The sequence below is a fragment of the Paroedura picta genome, chromosome 16 (genome assembly GCF_049243985.1).
Source record: "Paroedura picta isolate Pp20150507F chromosome 16, Ppicta_v3.0, whole genome shotgun sequence".
Classification (NCBI taxonomy): Eukaryota; Metazoa; Chordata; class Lepidosauria; order Squamata; family Gekkonidae; genus Paroedura; species Paroedura picta.
Genome location: NC_135384.1, coordinates 27536040 through 27549908, shown reverse-complemented (window position 1 = coordinate 27549908; position 13869 = coordinate 27536040). Strand labels below are relative to the sequence as shown.

At 51.4% G+C, this 13869-nt stretch overlaps 1 protein-coding gene across 1 annotated transcript in view; it reads left to right on the top strand.

The window, feature by feature from the left end:
• ERBB2 (erb-b2 receptor tyrosine kinase 2) overlaps window positions 1-13869 on the top strand; it is a 40525-nt gene that overhangs the window by 13366 nt on the left and 13290 nt on the right. The window contains exons 2-14 of the mRNA XM_077315888.1: window positions 1207-1358; window positions 2244-2430; window positions 4565-4702; window positions 6317-6385; window positions 6716-6831; window positions 7982-8123; window positions 9392-9505; window positions 10414-10540; window positions 11562-11635; window positions 11754-11844; window positions 12466-12665; window positions 13230-13362; window positions 13636-13726. Of these exons, the coding sequence (XP_077172003.1) occupies window positions 1207-1358; window positions 2244-2430; window positions 4565-4702; window positions 6317-6385; window positions 6716-6831; window positions 7982-8123; window positions 9392-9505; window positions 10414-10540; window positions 11562-11635; window positions 11754-11844; window positions 12466-12665; window positions 13230-13362; window positions 13636-13726 (1634 nt within the window). The remainder of the gene's footprint in view (window positions 1-1206; window positions 1359-2243; window positions 2431-4564; window positions 4703-6316; window positions 6386-6715; window positions 6832-7981; window positions 8124-9391; window positions 9506-10413; window positions 10541-11561; window positions 11636-11753; window positions 11845-12465; window positions 12666-13229; window positions 13363-13635; window positions 13727-13869) is intronic.

Sequence of the window (13869 nt, the reverse complement as noted above, 5' to 3'; positions counted from 1 at the left end):
GAAGTTCTGTGATTTCTTTGAGGAGGCTGCTGGAAGCCATTGGGGTAATACAGGAAGCCCGTCGGAAATTATTGAAAATGGGCTACGGCCCAAAAGGAGCGTGCAGCATTTCCTCCGGCGACTGCTCCGTCTCCCTTGTCTTTGGTGTCCGAAATCTGGGGGAGGAAGTTGCGGGCCATACGGGGCGACATCCGCAGCAATTGGTTTAAGTTTTCAAAAAACGAGGGGAGACGCAGCGGAAGAAGTGTATCACGGGGGGAAGAAAACGCTTCCGGCTCAGCTTGGATGGATTCCAAGCCCCGAGCAGACTTTGTGCACTAGCTCGCTGGGGTTTTGTCAAAACACTTGTCGATGTTGTTGACATCCCTGCAACCTTTTTGAAATGTAAAGATTTCTGGCCCTTGGAGGTTTTCACGCTGGGCTTGGACTATAATGAATCAATCCTTCAGAGATTTGGGCACATGCAAATTCAGTCATCACGTCCCCCAGCACAGACGTCCCCATCCGAGGAGAAGTGGCCGAGAAGGAATATAAAATAAATGTTGTCGCAAGAGGAATTACCACTGCTTGAGTACGTAGTGGTCAGTTTGATAAGATCCCCTGTTAAATCCGTGGGGCTGTAGGAAGCCAGGACCCCTGTTTGTGATCTCGGCATATTTTTATGTGTTTGTGTCTGCATGTAATATCTGCCTTCTATCCAGATCTTAATTCCATATCTACTTAACTCTCAAGCCACGTTTATTTACACAATCCCAGACCAGAATGCAGATAAGACTTTACAACTTTGAGACAATATCTAAAGTTAAACTAAACTTAAACTTTTCGATGAAATTGGCAAAAAGGACATGGTGATAGTGGTGGTAGGTGCTTAACTTTCTGGTGGGCTTGAATCACCTGGGCGCCGAGTTTTGCTGTCTGGAACAGCTATTTAAGTTCCCATCCCAAGGAGCCTAGAGGAGTACTGAGGAAAAGGAAGGAAACAGACCTGGCTTCTCCCATGCAGAAGGGTGGAATACATATACTATATAAACATATAAATAAAAATAAGTGAAATTTTATCATCGTTATTAACATGTATTGCTGTTATCGCTATTGCTATTGTTGTGGCTGTTATTATTACTACACGTGTGGCTTTGGGGAAGGCGTGGGCAGCTCACGCTCCCTTTGAGTTCAGCCTCACTGGCATTCCTTCTCCTCCCCCCTCAGTATGCACAGGAACAGACATGAAGCTGCAGCAGCCGTCCAGCCCGGTAAACCACTACGCCACTCTCCGGCAGCTCTACGAGAACTGCCAAGTTGTGCAGGGCAATCTGGAGATCACCTATCTGCCGGCTGACGTGGACACTTCCTTTCTGATGGTGGGTGTGGCGTGGGACGCGTGCGCGTTTTCAAAAGTGGCTGTGTGTGATAGCCGGGGAGGGGAAGGATTCCGGGAGAGTTGCGAAAAACGACAAGCTCTGAGGAGTCAGAAGGCAGTGGCTCTCGACTTCACTTCCACCCACAGGGGAACCCGATAACATCCCCTGCGGTAGCCCTGCCCACTCGGTAGCATCTTCTGCCATCTCCTGTGGCTGCTGCCGCTTCCTGAGCGGCCACCCTAGTTTCGTGGGCAGGGTTGCCTTGGCAGACCTTGTCTGACTGGGCAGGATGTGGCTCTGCAAGATAATGAGAATTGGCAGCAGCCCAGAGCTGGCAAAATTGGCACTTGGGTGCACGCCTGGCCTCAATCTGGTTCAGTGGCCGTGGACAAGCCGTTCTCCTTCAGCCTCACATCTAGGCACGGTTTGGTCGCCTCGGTGATCACCAAAGCCCTCCTCTCTGTGCCACGGCGCTGGCCTCCTATGCACCGCCTCGGGCTTCAGTGATTGCCAAGGCGGCCGAAGCGCGCAACCCTACTCATATCTCCTTCAGTGGACCATCATCTGGGCATGGGATTGTGGTCACTGTAGGTGGTCAGGTAGTTGTGAATTTCCTGCATTCTGCAGGGGGTTGGACTAGATGACCCTGGAGGTCCCTTCCCACTCTTTGATTCTACGATAAGAAGCCACAACAAAGTGATGCTCTGATGTTGAACAGGGGGTTGTGGGGACCCATCCTCTGTGCTCCATATCATGCCAGGACACTTGAGGGTTGCGTGCCACCGTGCGGCTCATTTGTAACTCCTCACGTAGCTGCTTGGGGTGTGGAGAACTGAGCGTGCCCACTCCTCGCCCTTGATGCTTCTCTCCCTTTCTCTGTCTCAGAGCATCCGAGAGGTCCAGGGGTACGTGCTGATCGCCAAGAACCACGTGCGTCGCCTGCAGCTCAAGAGCCTTCTCATCATTCGGGGGACGCAGTTATACGAGGACAAGTACGCTCTGGCTGTCCTCGGAAATGCCAACCCCACGGAGACGGTGGGGCTGGAGGAACTGGGCATGCTGAAGCTGACAGGTCTGAAAGGAGAGCTTTTTCTCTGGGGAGAGGAGGGAAAGACCTGGGAGGGTGGGAAGTTTATACCCAGAATGGAACTTGGTTGGTCTGAACAGTGCCACTGAACTGTATGGGAGGGCGGTATAAAAATCTAATTAATAATTTTTTTTAAATGGCTTTTTTTGCCTAGCAAATGGGGGAAGGAAACGTTGCCTAGGTAGGCTCTGCAGCAGCGGTATCTGCTCTGGGGCTCTTAGAGAACCATATTGGCGATTCCGGTCTGTCACAAGTAGGGTGGCCAACCTGCAGGTGACACCTGAAGAAGAAGAGTTGTTTTTTATGCACCTCTTTTCTCTACCCAAAGGAGGCTCGTAGCGGCTTACATTCGCCTTCCCTTCCTCTCCCCACAACAGCCACCCTGTGAGGGAGGTGGGGCTGGACAGAGCTCTGAGAGAAGCTGCTCTGTGAGAATAGCTCAAACAGGACTGTGACTGGCCCAAGGACACCCATCTGACTGCACATTGGGGAGCGGGGAATCAAACCCGGGTTGCCAGATTAGAAGCTGCCGCTCTTAGCGACGACACCACACTGGCTGTCTGGACATTTCTCACTAATGCAATCGATCTCCAGGCAACCGAGGTCAGGTCCCCTAGGGCAGGGGTAGTCAACCTGTGGTCCTCCAGATGTCCATGGACTACAATTCCCATGAGCCCCTGCCAGCATTTGCTGGCAGGGGCTCCTGGGAATTGTAGTCCATGGACATCTGGAGGACCACAGGTTGACTACCCCTGCCCTAGAGAAGATGGCTGCTTCGGAGAGCACTGGTCTTGGCTGGAGAACGTCTGGTTTCTTGTCTGGCTTTTGAAAATACGTTTGCTGCTTATCCACAGTGCCAATCAAATCTCCAGCGCTCAATCAGGAGGCTCGCTTGGCAAAAGCACCGTCTGGCTCCACCCACGGTCCCAAAGAGCTGCCGACCTCAGAGGTCTCTTCCCTAAGCAACTGCTCATAACAAGCAATCCAAACAAACACGGAGTGGATGAGATCATGCGTTTGGTTGAGTGGCAGTTGTTAAATCATGTTTGCCTTTCAGTCTCTGGCACGCTGGGTGTTGCGCCCGCCTACTTGATGCGTGGCCAGGGCTTAAAGGTGTTTGTTTTTTTTTAGAAACGTCTCCACCTCCTTGGTTAGGAGACACCCCAAAGGGCAGCTTAGGTGGTCAGAGGGGAAAGGATGGGTAACATCATCTCCACTTGTGGGAGCAGGGTGCATCTGGCCGGCTGTGGGGCACAGGGGTATTGAGAAGGAGCCACAAGCCAGGAAATGGTTGTTCCAAGTCACACCTCAACTAGGAACGCCAAGGTTACAACAAAGCAATATGTGTACATTTATATGGCACTCTAAAGTGCTTAAAGTGCTATATAAAAGCTAGAGAACAAAATTCAAATCCGGTGTCCCCCTGAAGATCAACAGAGTTGGGGTGGTACTTAAGAGTGGCAACATCTAATCCGGCAAGCCAAGTATGACTCTCCTCTACTGCAGATGCAGACACCTGGGTAACCTTTGGCAAGTCGCAGTCCTGTTAGAGCTGTTCTTGCAGAGTAGTTCTGTCTGAGCTCTCTCAGCTGTACCTGCTACATAGGGGATCTGTTGTGAGGAGAAGGGAAGGCAATCATAAGCTGCTTTGAGGCTCCTTCAGGTAGTGAAATACAAGGTTTAAAACCCAACTTTTCTTATTATTATTCAAGGTATCATGTGCATGCACACTTCAGAGAAATTGAAATGGAAGTTGCCTATCCACACATCTTGAAAGAGAGAGGAGCAAATTAGCATAAGCACAATCGAGGTTGCATAACAGGTGTAAGGACCAAACAGGAATAACCAGCTTAGTTTATATGGTCACCATTTGTTTGGGCTTAATTCCAGGAGGGGAAATAGGGAAGTAAATTTCAAATGGGAGATTGGTGGGCAGATGTGCCCTTCTTAATTAACTGTGGTTACGCTCCATCCATCTCCTCTCAAGCACGGAGGTCTAAATGCTGTACTGTTTTAGCTCAGCTGAAATCTGCCCAAGTTTTGGGAATGGATTAAGCCACCAAAACAACATTTTCCCTCACTTTCCTTTCCCATTCCTTGTTGTTCCCCCTCCATGAAGAAATTCTTAAAGGTGGAGTGATCATCCACGAAAATCCACAGCTGTGCTTCCAGGAGACCATCGACTGGACGGACATCTTCCACAAACACAACAACTGTCACAACTGCACAGAGATCAGCACCCGGCGCCGTCGGACGTGTGAGTATCCTGGGTCGCGAGCCAGGGATGAAAACAAAACCCAGCGTTAGAATAAAAGGCCCGGATTCCTGGCAGGAACTCCAGTATTTCTGCTTGTTCCTTATCTTGTTAAATTCTGGGTATGAGTCAAAGTTTTGGTTTCCAGCAGCTATGCAGGTGATCTATGCCACCACCCATTTAGGGTTTTATATATATATATATATATATCGTCAGATCGTAAAAGTTAAGCAGAGTCAGCCCTGGTTGCTCAGGACGTCTGGGATCAGTGGGCAATGGAAAGCTACCTCCATTCGTCACTTGCCTTGAAATAGGCTGAGAAATGCTTAAGAGATTTTGTGGGTGGGGTTTTGGGGAGGAGGGGGACCCCAGCAGGGAACAACGCCATCCGTCCAACCCGCAGAGTGGCCATTTTTCCCCAGGGGAGCTGATCTCTGTTGTCTGGACAGCGGTGGTAACAACGGGGCATCTCCAGGAGGTACCTGGAGGTTCCTAGAGCGAAAGGAAAGACAAGGGCCAAAATATACAAAGCGGAAGCAATTAGCCCCATGTTTAGGCACAAAAGATGCAGCCAATTTGTGTCATTATTTATTTATTTATCTATTTATTTAGGGATTTTTATGCCGCCCCTCTTGGACTTGGCCATCGCGGGGCGCAACTAATTGGGCAAAATAGTAAAACAGATATAAATACATGAAACAATTCATTAACGATTAAAAATTGCCGCTTTCCGACGGGAGCACCAGCGTGAAGTGTTCTATCCACAATAAATTTATTTTACAAATAAATGACATAATAAAATGCAACCAAAATATCCGTTCAGTGCACAATGTTTTAGCTTCTTCCCCCCCCAAAAAAAAGAAGTACAAGTCCTTGTAAACAGAGGTGAAGGCCCTAAAGTCAATTCTGGGTATAAGCTTTTGTGTGTGTGTGTGCACGCTTCCTCAGGTACTCACACACAAAATCTTCTTCCCAGAATTAAACTTTGTTGACCTTAAAGGTGCCCGTGGGCTCAGACTTCCTTCTCTGGCTTCAGACCAACAGGGCCACCCACCTGCATCTGTGCAAATCTACGGTTGTGATCATATCTAATTTTGGCAACGCATTCCCTCGTGGTGTGTATGTATGCGTCCGTTTTTATGCGTGAGCATAATGTTGGGAGGAAGGTCCAAACCCTTTTCTCTGTGCCCTACAGTCCAAATTGGGCCCGTATGTCCTGGGCTTTTCCTGTGCTCCCATGGAGTCGTGGCACACACACAGCCACAGCTACCCACTCTTAAAGTTAATAGTGGTGAACTATAATCTGGAGAACTGGGTTTGATTCCCCACTCCTCTACATAAAGACCTTGGCCAGTCGTAGTTCTCTCAGAGCTCTCTCAGCCCCACCTAGCTCACAGGGCATCTGTTGTGGAGAGAAGAAGGGAAAGCAACCGTAAGCTGCTTTGAGACAACTTTAGGTAGAGAAAAGCAGGGCACATTAACCACGTGTTCGTCTGCCTCGGTCCCTGTTTGCTCAAGTTGTCCTTACTTTCTCTGAGTTTTGCAAAGAGCTACTTATCAGTGGCCACCTCCTGCTTTAGCCAAGCCTCTTTCTTTGTTCTCTCTTTCTCTCCCCAGGCCCGGACTGCAGAAGCGTCTGCCCCGATGGCCACTGCTGGGGCGAAACAAAACAGAGCTGTCAAACAAGTGAGCTCCAGGGAGCAGAGCGTTTACCCCTTCATGCTCCTTTGTGCCTTTGCAGTACTGGGGGGAACTTAAAGGAGCCCGAAAAGCTCACGCTGAGCGCCTTTCTTCCAGGAAGGTGTGAGCATGCACAGTGGAGGCAGTGCGGTCAGTGTGAGAGCACTGGGAAGCACCTTTCCCAGAGGCCACCCTGCACTTCCTCCTCCTTGTCTCAGCCTTGATGTGGAGCAGCTTGACTCCTCATAGGCAGCTGCTCCCTTCGTGCAGAGGGTTGGGGGAGAGGGAAGGGACAGGGGCTCACGTCTTCTGTTTTTCTGCTTTGCACCTGCCCAGTGACCAGTACAGTCTGCTCCAGCAGCTGTCCTCGGTGCAAGGGGCATCTCTCCACTGACTGTTGCCATGAGCAGTGCGCGGCAGGCTGCACGGGGCCGAAGCATTCGGATTGCCTGGTGAGTGTCTTTCTCATTTCTGCAAAGCACTGCCCAGTTTTGACTGTAAAAAAGAAAAATACTCGTCCTGCCCCCTCTCTGCTGGATTGTGTTTTAGGAGGCCCTGTTCTGAAATATTGATAGAACAAACGGGGTTCTTCACTTGATGCTTGAGCTTGTGGCCAAGTAGTTATCCGGAGGAGTATGTATTTCTAGGAGAAGTTTATGAAACTTAAATGTAAGACAGTCATTGAGGAGCTGAGCTACTGATGAAGACTGTTGTTTGTGAAAGCGACAGTGAACGCCAGACCTCGCTCAGGAGCTAAGCTACTGATGAAAACTTTTTTGTGAAAGCGACAGTGAACTCCAGGCCTCGCTCAGGAGCTAAGCTACTGATGAAAGCTTTTTTGTGAAAGCGACAGTGAACTCCGGGCCTCGCTCAGGAGCTAAGCTACTGATGAAAACTTTTTTGTGAAAGCGACAGTGAACTCCGGACCTCGCTCAGGAGCTAAGCTACTGATGAAAGCTTTTTTGTGAAAGCGACAGTGAACTCCGGGCCTCGCTCAGGAGCTAAGCTACTGATGAAAGCTTTTTTGTGAAAGCGACAGTGAACTCCAGGCCTCGCTCAGGAGCTAAGCTACTGATGAAAGCTTTTTTGTGAAAGCGACAGTGAACGCCAGACCTCGCTCAGGAGCTAAGCTACTGATGAAAACTTTTTTGTGAAAGCGACAGTGAACTCCAGGCCTCGCTCAGGAGCTAAGCTACTGATGAAAGCTTTTTTGTGAAAGCGACAGTGAACTCCGGGCCTCGCTCAGGAGCTAAGCTACTGATGAAAACTTTTTTGTGAAAGCGACAGTGAACTCCGGGCCTCGCTCAGGAGCTAAGCTACTGATGAAAACTTTTTTGTGAAAGCGAGAGTGAACTCCGGACCTCGTTCAGAGGCTGAGCTCCAATGTAAATACCCGCCAGGGCCGACCCCGCTTAGCTTCCGAGATCTGAGGAGATCAGGCTAGGCTGGGCCCTCCAGGACAGGCTCTAATCTGGGTACGTGTCCAGAATTCTCCTGGGTTTTGCACATTGTGCTTCTAGCCACGAAGCCCCCCAAGTGAGTTTGCCTCCTTTTTGGTTTGTTGGTTTTCTGCAACGGCCACCGCCCTTCCTCTCCCTCCAGGCGTGCCTGCACTTCAACCACAGCGGGATCTGCGAGCTCCACTGCCCGTTCCTCTTCCACTACAACCAGGACAATTACGAGTCTGTCCCCAATCCACACGGGCGCTACACTTTTGGAGCGACGTGTGTTACGGAATGCCCTTGTAAGTCTGCGAACGGGCCTCTGGCTCTGTGTGTGTGTGTGTTGCAGATAGGAAAGTTGGATTTGGGGGCTGAAATATCTCCAGGTGGTTGACCATCTTTGGCTAAATGCCTGCCGCAGGAAACCTGTGCCTGAGTTTCACAGAATCACAGAATCATAGAGTTGGAAGGGGCCATACAGGCCAATCTAGTCCAACCCCCTGCTCAACGCAGGATCAGACCTAAGCATCCTAAAGTTTACCCCTGCACTGTCAAAGGATTGAATCCCTTCTGTGCAAATAAAATTCCCCACCCTGGGGAGTGGGTGGGAAAGATTTCCCACATGTAGGGTGTTTTCTACATAGAATCATAGAGTTGGGACCTTATGGTTCATCTAGTCCAACCCCCTGCACTATGCAGGACACTCACAACCCTCTTGCTCCTCCACTGTCACCTGCCACCCCCTTGAGCCTTCACAGAATCAGCCTCTCCGTCAGATGGCTCCCCAGCCTCTGCTTAAAAATCCCCAAAGATGGAGAACCCACCACCTCCCGAGGAAGCCTGTTCCACTGAGAAGCCGCTCTGACTATCAGGAACTTCTTCCGGATGTTTAGACAGAATTTCTTTTGAGTTAATTTCATCCCATTGGTTCTGGTTCATCCGGGGCAAGAGAGAAAGGGGTTGAGGAAGATTATGGGCCCCTGCATCAGCACTGGGGCAGCCTAGAGAAGCAAGAACCTTTGTGAGTTCATTGCTGGGGCCACTTGACCCATTCTTCATGCATGTATTAGACTCGTTGAATCCTAGAGTTGGAAGGGGCCATAAAGGCCATCTAGTCCAACCCCCAGCTCAGTGCAGGACCAGCCTCAGGCATCCAGGAGAAGTATTCCGTCCTCAGCTTTTTGCTGGATTTTTGTTCGGATTTTAATCTGGACTCTCTTTGGGGCTAACGCAGCCTTTGCCGTTTTAGACTCGGCTGCAGTGGCATTTTGGGTGGTCATGAAATGGGAGCGTTGTCTGCTTGGGGGCCTCTGTTCAGCCTAGCCTACCTCACAGGGTGGTGAGCCCCGTGAAAGATTAACAGGATCAACAGGTAATAGGTGAAAAACTCAAAGAGCAAAGGATAGAGCTGCTGCTAATTCCCCTGCATGGCCTCTTTCCGCTCTGACGTTGTGCTCAGCCGTTGCGTGTGGGTCTGTGCCTCGGTTTGCATCTCGGTGCGCCTCCCGTGTGTGCTGTTCGGCATACCCCGAGTCAGAACCCCTCCCTCGCTTTCCTCCCCCAACCACAGATAACTACTTGACCGCAGAGGTTGGCTCCTGTACCTTGGTGTGTCCTCGAAACAGCCAGGAGGTGACCACGGGCACTGTCCAAAAGTGTGAGAAATGCAGCAAGTGCCCAGAAGGTAACGCTGTCTTTGGGTCGGGAAACGGGCTGGGGGGCTACTATGGGAGAGCTCTCTAATCCCACGATGACATTTTGCTTTCGCTGTGATGATTTTTTAAAAATCTGCACGGCCCATCAGAAACCTCGCTGGGAAAAAGGCCCGCCTGGCCCTTCCCACTTTCTAAAAACATTTGGCGGGTGCCGGAAGGTGTCGGCAGATGCTGCGGTGTCCGTGGGCACCGTCTTGGGGACCCTGGCTCTGGCTCCTGACATGCACTAGGCTCGTTTTGGGGCACTGAGCTGCTGTCCCTGCAAGATCACCGTGATGCGCCATCAGCAGGGCTGCCCTGGACATTTTCCTGGGAAGTTCGGAACGTGGCAGATGAGATTGCTAACTGGAGTGCAACAACTGGAGCCTATTTCACAGTGGACACAGGTGGCCACTTGGGTCTCCGTTTAAGGTGCTGTTTTGTGAGCCCTAAACAGGCCGGCCCAGAGATCTGCTGTGCGAAACAGCAAGTTTGGTTCAAGGTGTTTTGTCACCCTGAGCAAGGGATGCCCATCTTTGCACAAGGGACCCGGAAGGACCCTCCATTCACGCGGCTCACGTTTGCTGGGCCTGTGGAAGGTCAGGAGATGGACACCCCAGAGCCCCACACATTAGGTGGGCTACTCAGTGACAGATTCACAGGCTGCCAGATTCATAAGGACAAGGAGGACCCATGGCATGCAGAAGGTCCCGGCATCTCCAATTAAACCAGCCAGGCAGTGGGTGATGAGAAAGACCTGTGCCGGAGACCCGGGAGAGCTGCTGCCAGGCTGAGTAAACCATTCTGACCATGACAGGCCGAGGGTCTGATCCGGTAGGCTTCACATGTTTCCCCTTTCCTGCAGTTCCTATCTTCTCTGTCTCTCTCTCACGCACAGTCTGCTACGGCTTGGGGATGGATTTCCTGAAGGGGGTCCGAGCCGTCAACGCGACCAACATCAAGCACTTCGCGGGCTGCGCCAAGATCTTCGGCAACTTGGTCTTCCTCAAAGAGACCTTCCTGGGGTGAGAAACCAAACGTTGCGCTTGTTTCGTTTCGTCGTCTGCGGGACCCTCGAGAGCAACGCATTTGGGGGGCCCTCGAGAGTGGCGCATTCCTGCTTCAGTTACCAGCAGCGCAGAACCTTAATGCCATAATTTCAGGCGTTGGTCTGCAGCAGCAGAACCCAGCTTGAGTCCGGCGGCACTTCAGAACAAGGACGTTTAATTGTGGGTCGAAGCTTTCGTGTGCATGCCTGCTTCTTCAGCATTAAAGCTTCTGCTCAGAATTAAATTTTCTCGGTCGTCAAGGGGCCACTGGACTCCAGCGTCGTTTTACGGGGATTCAGGTGGGTGGCCATGTCTTTCTGAAGGAGCAGAAGAAAACTTGCGTCCAGGGGCACCTTTGAATCCAAGAACGTTTTATTCAAGGTGTGAGCTTTCGTATGTGTGCACCCTTCCCCAGACAACAAAACAGGAATCATCAGAGTACACACACACACACACACACACACACACATATATATGGAGTGAGTAAATTAGCAGGAAATTAGTAAACAGCATCACAAAGACATCTAACAAATTTACAGCATAATGAACATAGGGTTGTGAGTGTCCTTCATAGTTTAGGGGGTTGGACTAGATGACACAGGAGGTCCCTTCCAACTCTATGCTTCTGTGAACATGTTGGGCACAGTCCAATGCCTGGCTAGAATAACCAGCTGAGTTGAACCCAGAGAGCTGATGGGCTCAGCTTATTACTCTAGCGAGTGCTGCATCTTTTTCGGAGAGCTTCAGGATGCCGTTTGCTAATTTGCTGCTAATTTGTTCTCTCCTTATCCCTGTGATGATCTCTGCTTCCTTGTCTGAGGAAGCATGCATGCCCACAAAAGCTCACACCTTAAATAAAACTTCCATGGGGTTTAAAAGTGCCATCGGACACAAAAACTCTTTTATGGAATAAGGTAAGGGGAGGTGTGGTAGAGGCGCGGAGGGCAAGCCCCATTCATTTTTCACCATCGTCCCCCCCCCCTTCCTTTCCATTCAGGGATCCTGCCACCAATACCCCCCCTCTGAACCCGGAGCAACTTCAAGCCTTTAAAAACCTGAAGGATCTGACAGGTACACAAGAAGGCCCTCATTCCCAGGGGAGGGACTGCTGTAACATTACAGCAGGAGCATCCTTCGTAAATTAGGGACTGTGCTTCTGAATCTATCAACGTTGTGTTTCTGCCCACAGGTTTCTTATTCATTGAATATTGGCCAGAGACCCTCCCTGACTTAAGCCCTTTCGAGAACCTACAGGTGATCCGGGGACGAGCGCTCTACAAGTAAGCTTTCTCCCAGGAATTTGGCAGACATACCATCTGTGTTGTGCTACAGTCACTCCCAGTGGGTAAGCCACTGAAATCAGGGAGCTTAGAGCGCAGTAGGGATGCACAGGATTGTGCCGTACGGTGTATGAGACTGCTTTAGGACTTTGGCTTTTAGGATTTGGGTCCCGAAAAAGGGGGTTTTCCTGTAGCTTGACAAACGTGGGTAGGGTTTAGGCCGCTGTGGCTGAAATGTTACTTTAAATCTTGACAGCCAGTCAGAATCTGATTGGGCGGGAGCCCCCGTGGCCACACCCACTTTCTGAAAACACTTGGCAGGCGCCACAAAAGATTGCAGTGGGACCATGGCGCCCTTGGGCACCTCGTTGGGGCACCCCAATCTAAAGTAGGGATGTGCGCTTCGGCTCAGTTTGGCCACCTCGGTGATCACCGAAGCCCGAGGGGACACATAGGAGGCCAGCGGCACGGTGCAGAGAGCAGGGGGCGTGGTCTACGTGATAAACAGACTGAGAAAGGGAGCTGGAACGTTTAGCTGATGAAACCGGGAGGGGTGGCGATAGGCTTTCTTGGCACTGCAGCCCAGCCTTTTGTGACCGAGGCGCGTTTCCCTTTTGCCAGCGGGGTGTACTCGCTGACTCTGCAGGGCCTCCGCATCTCCTCGCTGGGCCTGCGCTCCTTGCGCGAGATCAGCAGCGGGATGGTTCTCGTCCAGCACAACCCCGACCTCTGCTTCATCCACAACGTGCCTTGGGACGACATTTTCAGGACCCCCCGCCAGATGCTCTTCCACAATGACAACCAGCCCGTGGAACAGTGCGGTAAGAGGCGGGGCGGGGCTGGCTGTGGGAGCACAGAGGGGAAGGGGCCGTCTGGGTCGTCGGGTCCAGCCCCCCTGGCTCAGTGGGTGGTTAGCCTAAAAATGTAGCTTGTCCACTTCTGCTTGGAGACTGCCAGCAAGGGGGAGCCGACCACCCCCCTAGTCGTCCAAAATCACAGCTGAAGTACTTTTACTTTTAAAAGTTTTCCTAATATTAAATTTCTCCCCATAATTTAAACCCATTCCTGCGAGACCTCTCCTCTGCTGCCAACAGAAACCGCTCCCCACCCGTGTCTCAGTGACAGCCTTTCAGGTCTGTCAAGAGAGCAATCCTCTCATGAGAACGCAGGAGAAGCCATGTGGGATCAAATCAGCGGCCCATGCAGTCCATCCCTCTGTGTCACACAGTGGCCAAAGAACAGGAGGGGCCATCAGGAGGTCCACCAGCGGGGCCAGAACACCAGAAGCCCTCCCACTGTTGATCCCTCACTGCCCCAGAAGGAATGTTCCATCTCTAGAAACACGGGAGAAGCCTTGTTATCTGTCCCATATCTCCTTTCTGCAGAGCTCCACGGCCAAACGTGCTTCTCCCTCTGCTCCAAGGGCCACTGCTGGGGGCCCGCGGCGACTCAGTGTGTGTCCTGCAGTGGGTTTCTGCGCGGAGAGGAGTGTGTCGAGAGCTGCTATGTCCTGGACGGGTACGTGAGAAGGGCGACAGTGGAATTGGGGGTCCTCCTGGCTGGAATACCAGCTGTGCAACGCTCAAGGAGGAGTGAAAAGGAGATTATTTGCCCTTTTTTAAGGTCGGCAAACTTGCTAGATTTTTTTAAAAAACTGGAAGTTAATGGGCTTTCCCGCATTCCCACGTTCCTTGCTCGGATGCTCCTGTTGTTTTGGGGGAGTGGGGGAGGTGTTTTGCAGCTGAGCGACTTCCTAAACTTTGGACTAATTCACAAGGCCTCCCGTTGCAGGGAGATCCGGGAGCACGTCAATGGAACCCGCTGCCTTCCCTGCCACCCAGAATGCCTGCCCCAAAACGGGACGGAGACCTGCTACGGATCGGTAAGGCCCCGTTTCCTGAGGGCGGTCCGCACTTGACATGGGGGTGGCTGTTTCAAAAACCGCTTTGACTGCAAGCCGCTTTCAGACTCCTCCAGGGAGTGAAAAGCGGGGTAAAGAAGCCGACTCTTCTTCCTCTTCTTCTA